Here is a 20,916-nt window from a genome sequence, read left to right as displayed (position 1 = left end):
CCGTGGCGGTGCGAGGCAACTGTGTTAATCACTATGCCAACATATCTTTTTTTTTTAATGTTGTGGCTGAAAACTAGCAAATTTACTAAAGTAAAACAATCATTTACATCCATTCTGCCTTTATCTGCAGTGCATACTTGCATCCTACAGAGAATAGTATAAGTAGTATGTTAGTGCACCGTTTTGTATGTTACAGTACGGTCGGAAGCTGTGGAGTTGGAACGGTTGCTTCAATCCACGCCCACAAAAACCCGGATAGTCGCATTTGATTGGACGATCTTGATTGTAGGCGGGACGTCGCGGCCACTTTGGACGAAACGATTGGCTGGAATCTTACTTTGGACAACGCCCATGGCGCGGCTGCCTTGAGTCCGGTGAAAGACGCCATTTTGTCGTTAGCGGTGACGCGGAGAACAGGGATATTGTTGGAAAGCAGCGCTTGAAAAGGTAAATAAATGAAACCACTACTAAATACTAAGACTACTACTAAAAATAAACCGGAATGTATTTTTTCACTCGCGTTAGAAACTATTTAGGAAAAGGGTGGCATTTTTAAGGAGGCAAAAATTACAACACTGCAACGTTTTCTAGCTGTTGGACTAGCTGCGTTAGCTAAGCTAATATTTGACTTGCTAAAGCTAAACCTGTAATAGAGACAGCTAGCTAATATGTGAGTTAGCGTAACGTTGAGGTGATTTGTTTCTTTATTTTTTGCGTTTATATTTGCTTAAGGCGAGTTATGTTATGGAGATGTTTGACTAGCTGTCGTGTTTAGCTTTATTTGGTAGCTATGTCTAGCTGAGGCTTAGCAAATACGGGTGTCTGAGAAGAAAAAGCAACAGGAAATGCATTTACGTGGCTCACGCGACGTTTATTTCATTAAATCAGCAAGCGTAACAAGTCGACGGTCATATAATAAGAGAAGAAAATGCTCATTTTTAGAGTAAGCTAATTGAATTAGCGAGCTGGTGAGGTTTAGGCCTTGTGTTTGTATCGTCGTCGATTTCACAGCCGCATTGTCAATGAACATGAAGTGCTACAGCAAGCAAGCTCGAGAGAGTTATTATTATCATCACTTAATAACTATGTACCATTTCGAATAAATTTGTAAATGAATACATTTGTCTTGTGATAATGTTAACATTATACATGACATGACGTTATAGATACAGTAGGTTTGAACGTCCAAACTCAATCCTTAATTACATGGAACATATTTGTTCTTAAGTATTTTGGTGGGAGTTAATGGGTCAGTACTGTGTTTAAGTCATTCGTGTGCGAGGTTAGCAGTTGTTCCCCTTGATGACGTCACAAGTTAGGACGTGACGCGCGCGATTCTAATGTGTAGTCCTTAAAATCTGGAGTATTTCCGCCATTTTTGTTTTGCTGTTTTTTTTTTTTTTTTACATTTATGGACAAAAGTATTTGGTCAAACCCGTTTATTGAAATTAGTTGTTTCAATCAATCTCCAGTAAAGGGCAATTTTAAGACAACTTGGACAATCCTTTGCTTCCAACTTTGTGGCAACATTATTATTACATTTTTTTGGGAGAAGTCCTTTTTCAATTCCAACATGATTGCACAAAGCAAGGATGATAAAGACATGGTTTGACGATGTCCACAGCGTGGGGGAACTTGACTGATTTGAACGCACAAAGCTCTTTAAAAGGCAACCGCATGGAGCACCTCCGAAGGAGTCAGACCTTCTCGCCCAGCATCAGTGCCTGACCTGATAAATGCTTCACAGAGTGAACGGGCATGAATTACCACAGAAACACTCCAAAATCTTGTGGACAGCCTGAAAACCTGAAATGGCCTGCAAAAGGGGGACCGACTCCATATTGTAGTACATGTGTACTGGGATATGAGTACAATGTCATTGCAGGTTTGACCATATACTTTTGTCCATCTAGTGTGTATAGGGGTCAGGATTGTGCAGTATATACCGATATGTCCCTTTTTTTGGCAGCATAATCTAGGCAATATGATGAACTCATTCATGATTTGTTTTATTTTAGCCCACTATACAAACTTGAATAAGCAAAAAAACAAAAACAAATCAGTCAAAGAAATAGCACAGATGCACACAATCACGTGATTTCCTATGAGTCATATTGAGAGTTATACATTTTTGTGATGTCATTCCCATATTCCTGTAGTGGTTAAATGTACCTATTCTAATAATAATTATAACTTACATTCAACCTGACATATCCGCAACCCAAATGCACAAAAACTCATCAACACACACTGCCATGGCTTCCATCACACTCAGTGATTTACAAAACAGGCGATACAAGGGGTGCGTAGCTCATGCTGTGTTTTAATCCACACCGTTTAATGGTTTATTGAGCTTTATCTCAATAAACTTATTCCAGAGAGCAAATTTCTTTTTTTGGTTGTACTGGATCACATAATGAAATTATTACAGCCTTTTTACGCTCATTATATATATACTTTATTAACAATGCGCTTTTAAAGTGGCCCGGCAATGTCTTTTCAGTTTTAGCCAGAAAAACTTTTAATATGTTTCTACGCATGAATATTAGAGACTGGGGGAAAATCGATTCCGTTATGAATCGTGATTCTTTTGTGTGGCAGTTTATGTATCGCCACACACACACACTTTCTCCGAAATCTTTTTAGTTTATTTTTTAATATATAAATTTTTTCTATATGTTCGCATTCAAGACGGGGAAAAAACTGCTGTTCCTCTATAATCCTAAAGGTGGCACACTCTAAATTATTTACACAAGTTCAAGTTTGTTTAGAATTGTAACCAAAATTGCAACACAAATTGAATCGGCACCCCGGTATCGTGATAACATCGAATACTGTCTGGTCCCTTGTGATTCCCATCTCTGACGAATATTAACATGCACATGTCGTTTTGTCATGTAATGATAATAACAACAACAACATTTATACACATCAGATTTTGCAGTTCTCAGATTTTATTGCATTTCATAAGGGTTTATCGAACCATATAACTCGGTGTGTTTATGCCCCCGGAAACCATTGTTCAGACTAAAGATCGTCATTGAAAGACGCTGTATGAATTCCATCATGAATAATTTGTTCTCTACGCCCTGAACAGCAGGCGCTAATTATAAATATTTATGCGCAATTTGTTTAGGGTGGATTTTTCCTTTCAAAGAACTTGACCAGTTCCTTTTTTATTTAAATTTTTTTAGGATGTACTGAATTGATATCGTGTATCTGCACTGTCAGAACGGATGTCCTATGTTTTGTCATGTTTTCACTTTCTACTGCACACCATTGCCCCGAGGCAACAGAAAGCAAGAGACTTGCTTACGTGGAAATAAAAAAATAAAATACTGGTACATGCACGAACATTTCGAAAGTAAAGGAACAATACTGTTCTCTTTTTGTTGCCCCAGGTCAGTGTTCTGCAGTTAGGCATCTTTTCTAGGGGTAAACTGTTCTCTCTTTTTTTTTTTTTTATTTATTAATTAATTTTTTTGCTAGATAATAGCTTCAATTGTATTATTTTTTATTTTCCCAAGAAATTGCATTGATATTCATATAGAATTGAACCCCAGAGCATTCAATAGTTGAAAGCCTTCTACTGGGAAGGTTAGGGACGTGCACTGTGATAATGAGGACAGTGAACTTCAGGGAACAGACAGTGAGGAAGAGAGACATCCTGTATCAGATTTGACAGGCAGTGAAACTAGAAGTAATGTATTGAAGAAAGTAACTGTTAGTAATAATTTAATGAATTAGCTTTGGTAACTTAGAGGGGTTTGTGTAAAAAAAAAAAAAAAAAGCAGGCAATCACCTAAAAAAATTATTTGGTATTCACTAGTCATCTAAAATAATAAATTAAGAAATAAAAAAATCAAATTTTTAAAATTAGTATTTATTAATTTACTAATGTAACATCATTCAAAGAAGTAATATCACTTCAATTTCAGTTTTTTTATTTATTTATTTATTTAAAAAATCACTCTAAACCAAAATTATGTGGCCAAAGACAAAACAACACGAATGCTTTGTGAGACATAAATATTCATATGGAAACAGATCAGTTTTACTATTTTCAGATATTTTGGAAAACAGGCATTTTCTTTGCATTTTTATATCCCTATATATATATATATATATATATATATATATATCCTTTGAAGTTAAAAAATTTATGATTTTTTGCTCAGGTGAATAGTGACTGAATTAGTGCAAAAACAGTTCTGCCTTTAAGGCTGGCACATTTTAACAATTAGTTCATGGTTTTAAATGACACGTTTTATTTAAAGTGGTTGTCATTTATTCCACGTTAACGCTTTGAGCCAACACTTTTCAGTTAGTGTCACAGGTGTCGCTTTTGAACGTCAAGCAGAGAATAAGTATCTAGTTGTCTTTAGTCATTGTACGTTTTCTCATCCAAAGGCGTTATCTTTTGCACAAGAGTAAGTGAAATAAAATCTGTGGAAGACTTCCTTCAGCGAAGGTTGGATAAGCTGCAGCAGAAGTCCCAACGATCCATGATGAAATGTAAATTTTTTACATCTTGTTTGTTTCATGCACTGATGAGTTTTTATCTCTGAGTGGTGGTTGTTTACATCAAATCTAAATCCTTACATTTCCCAACAGCTCAGTCTCTTGCATCTAGCACAACGAGATGAAAAACACTACTTGATACATTGCTCTTGGTCTATCTTAGTCTCAGAGTATGATGCAACCTCGACATTGTGGGCGAGATCAAATGGTGTCATGTGCTTGGCCCGAAGCTCTTATATCCTAAAGCTTCTGCCACGCTGCACATGCTTTTGTTTACTCTGATGTTATCCCACGAGATACCCGGAAACAAGCCCTGTAGACCGAGCGTAGGTGCGGTGCATCAGTGACGATCACTGGATATCCCTACGTTCAAACATCTCCAAAGGGGTGGAGCATACAGCGTTAAATTCCTGGAAATCCGGAATTCTTTGTTTTATAGATGTGTCTAAGTAGCTTTTTTTCTGTCAGTTTGTCTCTTTAGAGAGAGAGAATGAAAACACTTAATTACGATCTTTCATGGCACATCTGCTGTACGGTTGATTGGATTACAAAGGGCTGTTAGGTGTACATGTCAGTCCTGGTTGTTTTAACTCGTCCAGTCATCAGACGTTTCTTCTGGATTGAAAAAAAAAAAAAAAACAGACGGGAGGTTAAGCAGTGGGTTTGGCTTTGTTGTGAGAGGGTTGTTTCTGCGGTTGCGGTCGTCATGGGAGGCGGTCAGTCTTGTTTTCACAGGACCAAGACTTTTGCAGAGGATTCATTATTACCTACCACACCTCCCTTCTCATGGCTGTTTGCAGTCAATAATTAATCCTTCGCTGACCTCGTGAATTACTCATGAGGCTCAGTTTGTCAGTGTTGAGCGGTGGTTGACGTACCTGAATAAACGGTAGAGTTTGGGAAAGATCGTAAAAAGATATTTTATATATTTTTTGCAATTACTTAACAGGACCAATTTCAGACGCTGACTTGAATACAGAGCGTAGAAATGTGTTGGAATATTTTGGGCACCTTATTGAGTACTCTCTTATTGAGTATTTCCTTTAAAGCGTGTAAATATATAAAGCGAAAAAGAACTCGAATATTCCTAAGGAAAAATCTTTCTGGTTATAACTGGTTATATTAGTTCATATTTTATATACAAGTACGTTTTATTTTTATCATAATGGTAAGTTAACATAATTTTGTAAAAAAAAAATTAATGTTTTCTTAATACTCTTCTTTTGCCAAAATAATAGCAGATCTGGGTCTGACTGTGTCCAATATTAAGCATGCCAAAAGTCTGTTCCACTACAGTGACATTTGGTAACGTCTGGCGCTTATTAAATCCGCCTTACTTTTAAGTATAGAAATGAACCAGCTCCCCTCTGCTACTCTTACTCAGTCCTCTCTGTTTGAGGGTTCTAGGGTGTGGACCCCTGTGTAGGCGATCTCTTAGTATTCACAGTCTCTTATGCGGTAAAGCATATCTAAACTCTTGTACCCTCTGTCCCCACATATATGTTGGCGTGTGTGTGTTTCCAGTATGAGTCAGTGTTCCAGCGTACTTCCTCATAGTCCTGCTGCTGATGTGCGCTCTCGGGCTTCTATGAACACCAGGTAATGAATAAGCGCAAGATTTAGTCATCCAAGAGGCATCTTAGCCGCCGAAACCAACAGCACTTGTCACTGCGTGGGTTCGGAGCGTGAAACTGGGCAGTTTACTGTCACTGGTAACACATACAAAATAAAGAGAGTTAAAAACGTTTAGTGTGATTATTCAGTTGAGTTAAATCTGTTTAGGTTTTAAGATGAATAAAAAGCACACATTCTTGCAAGAGTCTGAATCCATTAACAAATCAAGGCTTTTTTTATGCCACAGTAAGAGAATGGATGTTTTATTTGCTAAATGTAGAACCGGATGTGTTACCATGGTGTGTAATCATGGCCTTCCTGTGTCTTGCGTAGTGACCTTTACTTTCGCCGTTCTAGCTCAGCAAAAGTGCTTGCGACTGCGTTTTTTTTTTGCCTTGTTAAGAAAATAGACACTGGAAAACGCTCATGCCGTCCTCTGATTGGTTGGAACAAAGATGATCATGATTTTTATGCACTCGAGTCAATTATAAACCAGTATAGACTGCTTGTTACCCCCCCCCCCCCCCCCCCGCATTAGCTTGTAGAAAAATGCCATTCCAAGCATCTCATGTCCATACACACACAAACAATGACCCAGTTAATAAAATAAGTAGACATACTGTTTTTTTTGCGTGTTGATGACACTTGACACGTCTTGGCTTGCGCGTAACGCATGTGTGCAAATTTGACACCAATTCTAACACGATCCTAGTTGCGAATTACTGTCAAAGGCCAATTTTTCAGCAGTTGTTGTTGTCAGGGTTGTTGTTTTCTTCTTATATGATTATTAAAGACGCTAATAATTGTAATAATCGATAAACCAGTGATTGTTTAGTCACTCAGGAAAGCCATGCCTGTTATTTTATTTTATTTATAAATGTCTATTTATTAGGGATGCACCGAAAATGAAATTCTTGGCCAAAGGCCGAATACCGAACGCGGTGTTTGACATTTATCATTTATTTTGCCAATTTATATTAATTATTTACTAAATAGTAAAAATTTGCTTTTTACTATTTTGTGTTGCTTTTCAGAAAAATAAATCAAATAACAAAAATACAAGTTCAAAATATTTATTTAACACTGAACATTTTTTTAACATTCCAGCAGATATTATACAAACAAAGCACAATATAGCTTAAAATAAATAAATTAGTAAAATAAAAAAATATTTTTATTTGGCCATCTTTGAAGCCCTCCTTCTTAAATAGCCTATGTTAGGTTTATAACTGACTGCTGAAAGAATGTAACTCTGTATGTCTACAACAACAAATGTGCATTAAATATTGCAAAAAATGTGGATTCGCTGCTGCTGTTGCCGTAGCTGCCGCCGTGTCTTTCTCGTACTCTGCATGATGTTCGGGGTCTCTTGATTTTAAGTGATAAATTAAACTTACGTAATGTACGTTTTTGCAGATGCACCCCCTCTGGACAATTCAGCAGAACAGCGTCTGCAAACGGCCGTTTTTGCCTCTTTCTCTGACACTTTAAAGTGCTTCAACACTGCTGAAATGTTTGCTGCATAAAGCGCGCGCCTCTCACTCTGCGCGGGTTACTATTTGATCGCGTCATTAAAAACGTCATTGTTCTGCAAAATTTATTCTGCCTTTTTACTTATAAAGTGCCTATTTTCGGCCAAATAATTTCGGTTGCCGAACATTCGGTGCATCCCTACTATCTATGATGCACAACTACAGCTTCAGTAAAGCTCTCTGTCTCGTAATGTTTGTTTGTTTTGATAGTTACTTTAATATTTGACACGTTGCTTAGCAGTATGATGAAAGAATGGAGGCTAAAGGAAATGCCCACATCAAATTTTGCACACGTATGAGTTTCCTGACAGAATCTTCGTTTAATGCTGCAATCATTGAAGAACTGATTCTGTGTGTGTGTGTGTGTGTGTGCTGCCTGAGCCACTTATCAGCAATGTCCGTCTTCCCGCTGTACAAGAATGTCTTATTGTTTGAACTCGCGGCCGCTCGCTCGTTTACTCTGCCGTCCGGGCTGGTTTTGCAACTCAATCTAATCTCACCTTTGTGTAAGTATTAAAGGTGACTTTTAAAGTTGCTGCTAACAGAGGGCGTGTATTTTAAGAAAAATGTATCCTGTTTGGGGTTGCACTGATTGTGCTGATTGAAGTGGGTTTAGTCAGTCTGGTCTCTAAAAACCATATCTATACAAGTTTCAATTCTAATTTTAAACTCTAGTGTGTGTGTGCGTTCAGTCTCACTTCTTGTTCGCTTTCTTTATTTTGTAAGTGCAAGAAGTTGTAAGTGCAACGGCTATTTATTTTTAAAAACGTACATTTTTTTATGCCCTATGTATAAATGTATTTATAAATAAATAAATAAAATGTCTGTCAATTTTTTAGATAATTTTTCTCAAAGTAAGAGTTAAAAAAAATTGAAAGTTACAAATGTGCAAAACCTTTTCCCCCCCTCCGCAATTTTGTATGATGCAAAATCTTCCAAATATTTTTGAAAGCTATGTCTAATCATGTGACTAGGGCTCATAATAATATATCCTGGTTGATAGAGTCGGAATGAAAGAGATGCAAACAAGCAATAACAGATGAGCTGAGAAGAGCTGTGAAGTGTCACCGCATGCTGTTTAGTCAAAGTAGAGTTCGCACAGGAAAGCAGTTCGAAAGATCGCCGCGATCACGTAATTTTCATGCACTTCGCGTAAATAATACTTCCTTCCTGAGTCGGTCACAGTGATGCTCGGCCAATCCTCGTGCATGCTGAAGTGGGTGGATATCAGTTCATCCCAACGCGTGGTGATATATAGAGGATAAATCTCACCAGGACGTTTAGCTTCTAGCACAATGCTGAATCGCAGATCACTCTCAAACACTTAAACAAGAGGGTTGCACTACTTGGTGTATGGAACAAGATTGTACATCGTACATAGCAAACTAGCTTTATTTGCAGAGGTAGGCAAAGTATACAAATCCTGTACTCGAATGAATGTAGAGATTCCCTGGAGCAAATAAATTTAACTTAAGTAAAAGTAGAAGTTCCACATTAACATGTACATTACACTTGAGAAAAAGTAAAAGTTGTCACCTTCAGATTTACTTATATATGTAAAGTACAAAGCTTATGTTAGCTCACAGTAGGGTTTTCATAGTAAAGCCTCAAACCCCCCACGCTTCCCAATCGCGGATTTGCTGTTTTCAGCCATGTCTGCGTCTAATTAAAAAAAAACGCAGAAATGTAGAGTAGGAGTACAGATATTTTTTAGAGGATGTAATGGAGTAAAAAACGAAACAGTATCTTCTAATAAATCTACTCAAGTGCAGAACAGATGTGTGAAAAGATGTACTATAGTACAATAACTAAGTAAATGTACTCCTTTAGGTACCTTTTACCTCTGGCTATTTGGGATTCAAACTCCCCAGAACCTGACAGTTTTCAAGTGGAGTAAGTAGTAATGTACGTACAGTAAAAATGCTTAATTAGTGAACCTGCCTTGCCTGAGATAAACCCCCTACTCGTCTGAGACAGCCAGACACTACAAACAGCCCACAGGGGAAAGAAAGTACACTTGATATGACTGACTAGCTGGTAGTGGAAAGGCAGCGGTAACCTTTATGATGCGTAGCAGCGCATGGCTTTTCATTTTAGTCAGATTAAACAGATCTGTGTGCAGGCTTTTTGTCCATTTTCTTGTTAATTTTGAAGATCATTAAGTTTAGTCGTCATCTTTAGCCTTTTTTTTTAGTTGTTCTTCTATTTTTCCTCGAAACCAAACGACCCTGTGTTAAAAATTGTACCTACTCTACCCTGTGTTTAGAATCTGCAGCGCATTATGTGTATCCTGTTCTCTGTTCGGCTCATAATTTTCGGAAGGAATAAAAATCTAGGCGCTATGCAGAAAGTAGGGCACTGGTTCGGACATAACTCTCACCCTTGCTGCTTCCTGCAGCAGTTCTTCCTGTTGACATGCACAGCCTCATACAGGCAGTGTTTCTTTTCATGTATAGTGTAAAGCGAGGCTATAGAAGGAGACAAACAACATGACTATAGCGCTATTATAGGTTATTATTTTAGTTTTTTGGAATGGAAGTGGAAGCAATTATAATTTTTTTCTGTCAAGCTGTCTTTTTAAACTGCACAGACTTCACAAATGTAGGTGGCAGAAGACAGACGATCCCTCCTTCTGATTAATTCAGAGCTCTTGTGTCTCCTCTTACAGCCTGGTCTGGTTTCTGGTTACCTGCAATGCCCTACATTCACCACATCACTGACCTCATTGTTTCCTTTCTCTGCCTGTCGTCAGAGCTGTAGCACTCGTCTCTTAAAAGCTGCATGTTTTTTTTTTTTTTTTTTTTTTTTACACTCTGCTTACATCAGCTGTCTTGTTGCTATGCATAATGAAAGTAAACAGGTTTGCTGTTTCATTTTTGAGGAAAGTTTTAGTTTAGCTTTTCGGGTTTGGTTAGTCGTACTGCGGGTGACCGATCACTTGTTCTTGAGAATCAGTGTTCACGGTTTGGTTTCAGGTGTTACCAGATCATTCAGTAACACAATTTTGACTTGTGTTGTTTGGTATTTATCAAGCAAGAATAAACAGCTCTTTGGATTAGTTCCTTACAGCAGCGCTGTGTAGCGTTTAATAGCTGTCGTGTATGATAAAGTTACATGAATTCTCAGGGGAGCGACTGTGGTCGCCGTGTAAAACAGTAGACTGTTTCACAGTTGAAAAGTTTTTGCACGAAAAATGGAGGTTGCTGTAGTGTGATTAGGGAAAAAGGTCCTGTGGCCATAAAGTTTAACAACCAGGTTTGTGTGTTTCCCGAGGTCTGAAGAGGAGCAGACTGGCATTACCTGCCAAGTCAAAGGTGGTCTGTTACATACAGCAACCAGCAAATGCACATGACCTTTAACACAACGTCTTGCTTTATTTTGATATTTCTAAAAAAAAAACAGGTACAGGAGACAGAAAGAGAGAGAGAGGGTGTAATGAGCAGGAACTGTCCACTCTTTGTTAATCAAATGCAGATGGCATAGTTCTCCCAAGCAGGTGTTTAAAAAGGGTAGACAAAAATATTTTGACAGCCCACTAGGGCTGCAACGAACGATTATTTTGATAATTGATAAGTTGGGCGATAATTCCCCCGCCCCCCCGATTAATCGGATACAACCTAACGCTTCTTTAATTTGATGTTTAGCTTATAACTATTAAAGAACCCATAAATCGGGGTATTATTTATGTACAAAAATAAACTTTTAAAAATGCAAAAGCCACATATAGAGCATGACTGTCCCGAAGTTAGCAAACAGTTTAAACAAAAGCACTTAAACTATACAACTTTTACACGATGAAGAGATACAGTTTTTACTGACCCTGCTGACGTTTTGCCATCCGTAACACCAACACGTTTTCTTTTTAAGTGTTCGTGCATGACATGCCAGGAAAGCCCGGTCTTCCATAGCGTGCAGGTTACTGTCTTCTTAGAGGTGTTCAATGTAAATTGCTCCCATACCTTGGAGGACTTGGGACGCGCGCTTTTCCCGGCAGATGCTTCTGTAACCTCCATTGCGCGAGCAGCTGTGTATTTGTGCATCTTGTGGTCACGCTCCTCAGTGTCGTAAGCAGCCCAACTAATCGATAACTGCATTCATTGACAACGAATTTCATTATCCATAATTATCGATTTTATTCATCAGTTGTTGCAGCCCTACAGCCCACCCACCGTGCGGGAAACACTTTAGTTGCAGTAAAGCCATTGGATTTTTTTTTTAATTATTATAAAAAATTTTTTTTTACAGATTTTTAAGTATTTAATATAGATGACATTTCAATTATGTTGCACAAAGATTTGTTTATGTTGTTCTGTGTTGTAAGCACACAAACATTCTCATTGAGTATTTAGTTGTATGATGGCATTAAAAGGCATTTTTAATGAATATTTTTATTCCACAAAAAGATGATGTGGAATATGGTTAATAATGAAGGCTGTTTTATAATTTTTTATGATTTAGTTTGTGCTCATTTAAACACCATTTGAATGAGATGAAAGACTTTTAAAGGGATCAGTTATTTTTGTGTAATAAAGATTTCATTAGTTTTTCCCTCTTTGAGTTCCTTTGCACAAAATAGAAACAAATAGGAGTAAAAAAAAAAAAAAAGAAAAAAAAACAGTGTTTCAGTTCTAGGGCTAATTACACATTTTAAACATTGGGATTGGGAGTTTTAATTCCTTAAAAACCTTAAAAAAACATTTTAAACATTAAACATGGTGTATAACCTGTTAGCTGTATTTTTCCTATACATTTTTTTGCATAGACAATTTTTTCTGTTCCACAGTCCAGTCCAGTAGGTGGCAGTAATGCACCAAATTCCCATGAATTCAAAAGAACCGATACTCTAGCTATAGCTGCTAATTCCTCATTGTTCCCCTTCCTGCATCATGCTTGGCGTATCTGCATTGAGAGAGACGCTTTATTTAGGCAGACTTTAAACAAACTGGAATCAGTGTACAGAATAATCGCAGAAAGCATCTCTGATTAAAACAAAGTGATCCAGTGATGTGTGTGTGTAACACGGTATAGAATATGATGTGTAATGTTTTTGTCCCACTCAGATCTGCCACCATGGGGAACATGTTCGCAGGCCTGTTTAAAAATCTCTTTGGGAAGAAAGAGATGCGAATCCTGATGGTGGGTCTGGACGCTGCTGGCAAAACCACCATCCTGTACAAGCTTAAACTGGGAGAGATCGTCACCACCATCCCCACTATCGGTGTGTGTTTTTTACCAGCTATTTTTATCCCACAGTTAGTGCTAATTGTATTTCTTGTCATTTAAAATATTTTTGTATGCTTATAGTTTTCTGGTTGAATTGAGGAATCGATTTATAATTGCATTAGTGGAGTTACTTAGGTTTAATATTTATTTGCATTAGACTGTAATTAAGCCTGTTATGTTTCTCTGTGATCCCCTGCTACACTAATGCACTTCCCAGTGTTTCACTCGTGCTTGGATAACATCAAGGTAGAAAGTTTTCTCAGGATGCCAAAACCGTGATCGGACCGCCTGCTTCATGTTGGAAACGCCGGCCTCCCAGGAGCTTCTTTAATAGCTCAAACATATAGAAATGACTTGGAGTGAGATCTGGACTGTACATGGGATGTGGCAATAACTCAGAGAATTCCGAGTAACTCTGAGCAGAAGAACGCCTTTGGTGATCAGACCAGGCCAGGGTTTATCTTTTAAAGAAAAGTGCCATTAAAGGAGCTCCTGGGAGGCCAGCATTTCAGATGTAAGGCAGTGCGGTCATGGCTCTGGAGTACTGGGAACCGTTTGTAACTTGATGTCCAAGCGCTAGCAAAACACTGGGAAAAGTGTATTAGTATAGCATAATCAGAAGTATGACTGAAGCCTTTGGTTTGACTTGAACGCCCCTCGGATAATGCTACAATGCCATTCGAGGTTTATTTTCTAAGAATTATGCACAATAAAAAAAAAAAAAAGTAAATCAAAGCAGGCTTTCAAATGTTGATAAATGTTTATATTTTAAATGCTTGACCTTGAAAGTGTAAATATCGAGGAATTAAATCAAGTATAATCAGTGTAGTGTGAATCGTGTGGCAGGAAAAGGCTTGAGACTGCTTATTTATTTAGTTTTTATTACCTTGGCTCGCCAGTGCATTTCTCTTTCTGACATTCGTTCTTCTTCCTCTTCAGGTTTTAACGTAGAGACAGTAGAATATAAAAACATCAGTTTCACGGTTTGGGATGTTGGCGGTCAGGATAAGATCCGGCCGCTGTGGAGGCACTACTTCCAGAACACACAAGGTCGGTCCCACACAACAAACACCATACACCTTTTTTAAAAATGAAAGGAAAGGATTCATCTGTCCGGCACTTGTCTCATTCTGTGCGTCTCTCTGTCTCTCTCTCTCTCTCTCTCTCTCTCTCTCTCTGTGTGCCAGGTCTGATCTTTGTGGTGGACAGTAATGACAGGGAGCGAGTGAACGAGGCAAGAGAGGAGCTGACGAGGATGCTGGCTGAGGATGAGCTCAGAGATGCCGTGCTGCTCGTTTTCGCTAACAAACAGGTGCGTCAGTCTGTTTGTGTGTTTTTCAGCTATGACTCCGCTAATCAAGCTTTTAGCAAGATTGTATAATTGTGCAGTGTTTTGTGTTGGGTTTTCACTAAAGATGCACTATGAAATACAAACCTTTCAAGCACAAGTTTTATTTATTTTATTAAATAATTATAATGATAATAAATTTTCACTTGCAGATACTTGGACAATATTAACACACATGTATTGCAGAACCTTTTGCCTTTCAGCACTTTACTATTTGTGATGCGTGATTTAAAAAAAATATATTTATTTTTTTTATTTTTTCTCAGTAAATAAAAAGTTTAGGACAAATTATAGAAGCTGGTCAAACCTCTTTTTTTTTTTTTTTTTTTTTTGACGGAATTACTTTAGACCTGTAACTAGGTTGTGGTTTTGTGTATAGCTTAAAAACCTGTAGTCAGATGATGCGTAACATGGGATTTATCCTGCTACATGTACCACATTAGCTCATAGCAGAGTTGCACTGACTGCAATTTCCTTGTCCGATTTTGCTTTTTAAAAAATAATAAAAATCTGATTGATGCTATTTTTTTTCTTATTTTACCCAAGAAGATTTTTCTGATTTTTTTAAATGAAAAATTTAGTTGTATTTCTATTCTGTTATAAAACATGGACTTTTAAATAAATTTACAGGATTTCGATTTGTTTTGCCTTTTTAAAATTTAAAATTTAAAATTTTTTAGATGATGTATCAAAATGGAGGTTAAACATTAAACTTCATGTTTCTCTTCTCCTTCTTTTTGTTTTCTTTTTGCTTCGTACAGGATCTGCCCAACGCTATGAACGCGGCAGAGATCACAGACAAACTGGGCCTGCACTCACTGCGGCACCGCAACTGGTACATCCAGGCCACGTGCGCCACCAGCGGAGACGGGCTATACGAAGGCCTCGACTGGCTCTCCAACCAGCTGAAAAACGCTAAATGATCCATTCCACTCATCCCCTCTCTGCGCTCTGTGTGTGTGTGCGTGCGTGCGTGTGTATGTGTGTGCATGTGTGCGTGTGCGGTCAGAACGGCGGCGCTGGATTCAGTCTCTCGGTCACCCACTTTATCCATCCCCTTTTTTTTTCTTCTTTTGTTCGGTTCTGTAGACTTTAGAGGCTCTCCCCAGTGCTGACTTGTGTACACACATGCTGTTATGGAAGAGTGTGTGTGCATGTGCGTGTGAGTGAGAAATGAGAGTGGGAGCAGCCCCTGCTGTGCCTTTGAACACGCACGCTCCTCGTACGGCTCACTTCTCTCTCTCTCTCTTTTCCTCTTTATTCACATCCCTCCCCGATTTTTTTTTTTTTTTCACAAAGCAAAGAATGACCCAGGATGCTGAATGAATTTTCCTTCCACACAGAATAAATGAATATCTTGAAATAAGTCATGATTTCCATCCTCTGATGATAAAACAGTCAAGCATGTCTGAGATGTTACGAGTCGTCGTCACCATTTTTTGCCCCACTTATGATGAAACTCATTGTAACCTGCATCAGGTTGGGAAAAAAAACAAGAAAGGAAAAGACAATAAAGTGATGTTTTTCCATCCTAGATCCTTCTTTGCATTCTTTTAGAATTGTGAGGCTCATGAGGTTGCCATGAACATCGCTGATCCCGAGGCATATCGAGGCCTGTTCTGGGGTAACGAAAGCCCGGTGTCCCCCCCCACTCAGACTTACACGGTTGTCGCTTTTAGCCAGAAAGTGTAATGCATTTTGCAATATTTCACTTTGTAGCTAACGATTAGATGATAACAGCACTATCGCCGTTTCCTCCCGGTTTTGTGACTTGTCCTCAGAGCGCCCTTGACCGAACTTTTAAAATCGTGAAAGGTGTCTCTTCGGCGTCTTTGTCTTGTAGATTGTGAGGAGACTCGTCACATAGCAGGAAGGCTGTTTTAGAGCTGCTCCCACTCTCATGCATTCTTTTTTTTTTTTTTTTTTTGGGTCATCTTCTTGTTTTTATTACATGTCGTTCCTGATCGTCTAGCCTCGCAAGAGTCAAAACTATAACCATATGTTTTAAATGCTGCCGAGAAATAACCCATAATTTAACAAACTCACCACTTTCATCGTTAAGAGGAGTAGAGTAAAAAAAACATGGACGGCTGCATCATAAATCAAAAACCGGCAGGAAGTTTAAATCCGAGCAAATTAACGTGATCGTGTCTGCATACCCGGTTTAATCCGCTCTCTGCTTTTATGCTGCATCTTTCTGTTTCACTTCTTTCTTCTCTTGGCAGATCAACTCATCTCACCTGGATTAAAAAATTAATGAATAAATAAAAAAAGTCTTACCAATATTACTATCATAACCAGCTACCGGCTTAGATTTCGGCAAACTGACAATTTCTTCTCCTCTGTTATCTGTTTTCCAAAGGCATCTATGAATGTTACACTGATTACAAACCAACACCCCCTAAGGTCATGACCCCTGTACTGACTCCTCAGATATAAACGGTTGAATGCGCACCCTCAATACATTAACAAATCCATGTTTCGCAAGATATTTGGTTTCCATCTTTTTTTTTTTTTTTTTTTTTACAACACCAAAACTCATCAGAGTTTCCAAAACTCTAATGGCATCTTTTTTTTCCCTTCTTTTTCTTCTTCCCTCCCCCTCCCCACAGTCTTGTAGAAACCTACTGTAGTGGATGAAATGAACGGATTTATTTGATTTACTTATTGTCTGTCTGGAGAATAAATAAAACATGTAAGGAAATGTATTTTAGCTAGTCTCTTCATTTAGCGACCTTATGTTCTGATGTGAAGCTTTAATTTTAAGAAGAAAAAATAAAACACAAAATAGTGTGCATATGGATTGTTTTTTCTTTTCTTAGATTTTTCCTTTCTCGTTTTTTTGTTTTTGTTTCTAGCTTTTTTAACCCATCTTGTAACATCTGAGAAATGCACTATAATAAAGAGATCTCTATTACAAAACTTTTTTTAGTGTATTAATTTTTATTTGTGATATATACTTGTACATGTGGAGGCACATTACAGCTCTAAGCTGTTTAATCCTAATTCTCTGTCTGTGCGAAATTCCTTAAAAAAACGGGTGACTAATTATTGACACATTTTTTGTCTAGTCCTATTCCTACCTCTGGTTCAGTGTCCACTTAGACCGTTTAAAGCAAGTGAAGGAATTAAAATATTCTGCGTTCTCAGATTTTCATTGCAGTACTCAGAATACACCTGATGTCATCACTGATGTGTTCAGACTTTGCTGCTACCTAGCTCTAAAAGTGTATATTGTGTTAGATCAGGCAGAATCCCATGTGCAGGGTGCAGATTTGCCGTAATTCTTAAATTAGCCAGGATGTTTAACCTGTGTATTATTTGGTGACTTATTTCTTTGTGTGAATTTAATACAAAAGCAAGTTTTTCATTTTACAGGGGAAATCTTTTTTACAGAACAAAATGTCTTTATCTGTAGCAAAAAAACAACTGACTCCTACAAATGCTAACATCAATGATTCCTTTCATAAATGTTGAATAGATGTCTCCTACAGAAAGCGCTTTGGTAATCACTTTAAGAGAAGCGTCTGTGTACAAATCGGTGTGTACTCCAGAAACTATTACTGATAAACAAGAGTTTCAGTTAACATGAGTTTTACTGTTACAGGAAATCAATAAACACATTCTGAACAATTAAGGAATTTGACAGTGCTGTGTAATAAACATTACTGGACACATCTGATAAAGTTATGTCATCTTTAACAACAATTTGTCTCCTTAGAAATCGATTTGAATGGCCTCTGAAGCGTCCTAAGCTACAAAGCTAACTATCATCCAATACGAGGCTGAATCCTATCTTGCTATTACCATCTTGCATGCCTGTTTATGTATGTATGTATGTCTGCCAGGTTTGTTGCTGGTATATTTAACGTAGATCTCATCAGCTTTTCCCTGACACCCAGCAGAGGTAATGAGACACGGAAATACACGCCTCAGGCTCAGCCATCTAGAGTGGGCTCATAATATAAGCGCCTCCAGCGATACACACGCTTACACGTGCAGGAGTGTCTCCCCTGATTCTTTTATTTGATGGACAGCTGACAGATCTGGGTTAGCTTTGTGAGCGGTGTCTTTTGTATGCATGTCAGGCAACAAGCTGGTTTTTCTGTGCTTAGTTCAAGGAGAGGAAACTGACATGGACTTACAGCTAAACCAGAGAAATGCACTCTGCGTGGTGTGTGTGTGTGTGTGTGTGTCGGTGGGGGAATGCAGAGCTGTATCCCAAAATGAGATTTATTTGAAACTGATATTTGTCACGTTTACTCGTATATGCTAACTGAATTATAAAAGCACTAGCCTTGCTACTTATTAAATCACATTTGAGCGTGTTATGCTTCTCTTTATCATCTAAGTGACGTTAATAATATACTGAGTTCATCTCGTCTCCATCTCAAAAGAAGTAAACATGCAACTGATATTAAATTCTGTCAAATTGTAGTCTTCAATTACATTCACTCATACGTCTCGTCCACCACCGCCAGGCGAAGTGAATAACGTTATCAATTATATAACTTATACGAGTAAACTGGCAACAGGATCATGGGCCCCCCATGGCACTTATTTATTCCTATGGGCACCAAAGACCAGACCGATCTGACAGAACAGCCAGTCCAACACAATTCAACAAAAAGGTACCAGAACACCCAGTACTCCACAGCCTTCTGCGGTCAGGGCAGAGCAAGAAAAGAGCTAAAGGCCTCCAAAACTTGAGCATCCATTGAATGCGCCAAACAAACAAGTCCAAACCACATAGTTGCCACCCCTCAACCTGCAGCACTTGGAAAGATCCGCTGCCAACGTCCTGGTGCCCTACAACAAAGCACACCTCTAGGAATCCTGCAGAGCAATGCCTGACCCAGTGGGACAAGCAGAACCCAAAAACCAGGGGTATGATAGAGTCCGTGCATGTACCATCCAGCAACGGATGCTCCCCACCCTGGAGATATATCTATTGTTTCTGTGGCAGTTACTTACATTGTCGGGTTGCCAGCTTAACATTCAATTGTATCTAAGCACTTGGGGGTGAAGGACCTTGCTCAACAGTGGCAGTCCGGCAGCATTGGGGCTTGAACTGGGGACCTTCTGATCAGCAGTCCAACAACTTCACTCGTGTATGGTAACCGAATTATAAAATCACTAGCCTAGCCACTTATTAAATCATGTTATGCTTTTCTTATTAGGAAAACAGCCCAAGGCCCCTGACCAGGCCTACAATTTGAATATCCATGGAATGTGCCAAGCGAACAAGTCTAATCCATGTTGTCCCCAACCCGCAAACCACAGCGCTCAAAATGATCCACTGCCAATGTCCTGATGCCAAACACCACAGCACACTCCTAAAGTTTCTGCAGAGCCAAGCCCTGACCCGATGGCACAAGCAGAACCCAAATCCTAGGGGGTTGTAATGTTTTAACTGGAATTTGTCACGTTCACTTACCGAATTCTAAAAAGCACTAGCCTCGCTACTTTTAGTCTCATTTGGGCGCATTGTACTTTTATTATCTAAGGGACGTTATCAATATTGAGCTCATCTCCATCTTAATTTAATTCTGTCAAACTGTTTAGTACAGTACATGTGAGAAAACCAAAAACACCTTGACCAAACCAAACATACACGGGACAGTGTGAGACTCAGTACAGACTTAATTTACGCCAGCTCAGGATCGAATCCCGGAGCAGTGAGGAGACAGTACTACACGCTGCACCATTTTGGCTCCATTACACTCTCCGCTCTTTAATAAAAGCCTTTTGTTCACTTTGCTCACGTAGGCCTCAAATCCCCATCGGCTTCTTATTGATTTCCTGTAACAACATAATTATGAGGTGTGATGTCTTTTGACACTCTTTGCGACATTGATATTAATAAAGAGACGAGAGACGATCCCAGCAGGGATGCTTTACAGTGTATTACTTCCCACAACAACTGACAATTCCAGATCCTGGCACTCTTCCACTTGACGAGGTTCTTCGAAGCATCTAGATTCTTCTGATTAAAGTTATGTAAAGTCAGTATGAGTCACATTTGACTTTTATAGATTTAGAAAAACGTGTTTAGAGATCCTGATCAAACTCTGCATTTCTGTAAAAATTCTTTGGTACAAGGCCTGTCGGTAAACCATCGTCTTTATCCTATATAGAGGGTTGTGGGGGGCTGAAGCCTATCCCAGAGATTTAGGTGAGGTATATCTAGGTGGATGGTGTGCCAATTTATCGCAGGGCACACACACACACACACACACACACACACGCTCATTCACAGAAGACGGGCTATTTGGAAACGCTAATTAGCCTAATCTGCATGTCTTTGGACTGTGTGAGGAAACTGAAGAACCCAGAGGAAACCCACCAAGCACAGGGAGAACATGCAAACTCCATGCACACAGACCCCAAGATGGGAATTGGACTCATCTAACCACTCAGCCATGTTGGTACCAATGTCTGGTGGTAAACTATCATCTCATCTTCTCTTTATACAGGGTCATGGGGGTCCTGAAGCCTCTCCCAGAATCAGAAGGGTACGTCCTGGATGGGGTGCCAATTTGATGGGGTCACAGGTCACACATACACACACTCACATGCTGGTTTACTGACTATGGGCAAATTAGGAACGCCAGTTAGCCTTATCTGCATGTCTTTGGACTTTGAGGAGGAAACCCACCAAGCACAGAGAGAACATGC

General features: G+C 38.8%; 1 protein-coding gene across 1 annotated transcript; it reads left to right on the top strand.

Annotated features, from left to right (window-relative positions):
• The first annotated feature begins 359 nt into the window (after positions 1 to 359).
• Positions 360 to 17,160, top strand: arf2a (ADP-ribosylation factor 2a). Its single transcript, XM_053514674.1, has 5 exons — positions 360 to 447; positions 12,728 to 12,885; positions 13,830 to 13,940; positions 14,078 to 14,202; positions 15,000 to 17,160. Exons 2-5 carry the CDS (start codon positions 12,738 to 12,740, stop codon positions 15,159 to 15,161), a joined length of 546 nt encoding a protein of 181 aa, XP_053370649.1. The 5' UTR covers positions 360 to 447; positions 12,728 to 12,737; the 3' UTR covers positions 15,162 to 17,160.
• Positions 17,161 to 20,916: the final 3,756 nt, after the last annotated feature.

Source organism: Clarias gariepinus, chromosome 16 (genome assembly GCF_024256425.1).
Source record: "Clarias gariepinus isolate MV-2021 ecotype Netherlands chromosome 16, CGAR_prim_01v2, whole genome shotgun sequence".
Lineage (NCBI taxonomy): Eukaryota > Metazoa > Chordata > Actinopteri > Siluriformes > Clariidae > Clarias > Clarias gariepinus.
This window is presented reverse-complemented; position numbering and strand designations above follow the sequence as displayed.

Bases quoted from the DNA above. Each gene is read 5' to 3' on its own strand.
- arf2a (XM_053514674.1), top strand. From the start codon at position 12,738: ATGGGGAACATGTTCGCAGGCCTGTTTAAAAATCTCTTTGGGAAGAAA. The intron at 12,886-13,829 runs GTGTGTGTTTTT...CTTCCTCTTCAG, and splicing joins CACCACCATCCCCACTATCG to GTTTTAACGTAGAGACAGTA. The intron at 13,941-14,077 runs GTCGGTCCCACA...TCTGTGTGCCAG, and splicing joins CTACTTCCAGAACACACAAG to GTCTGATCTTTGTGGTGGAC.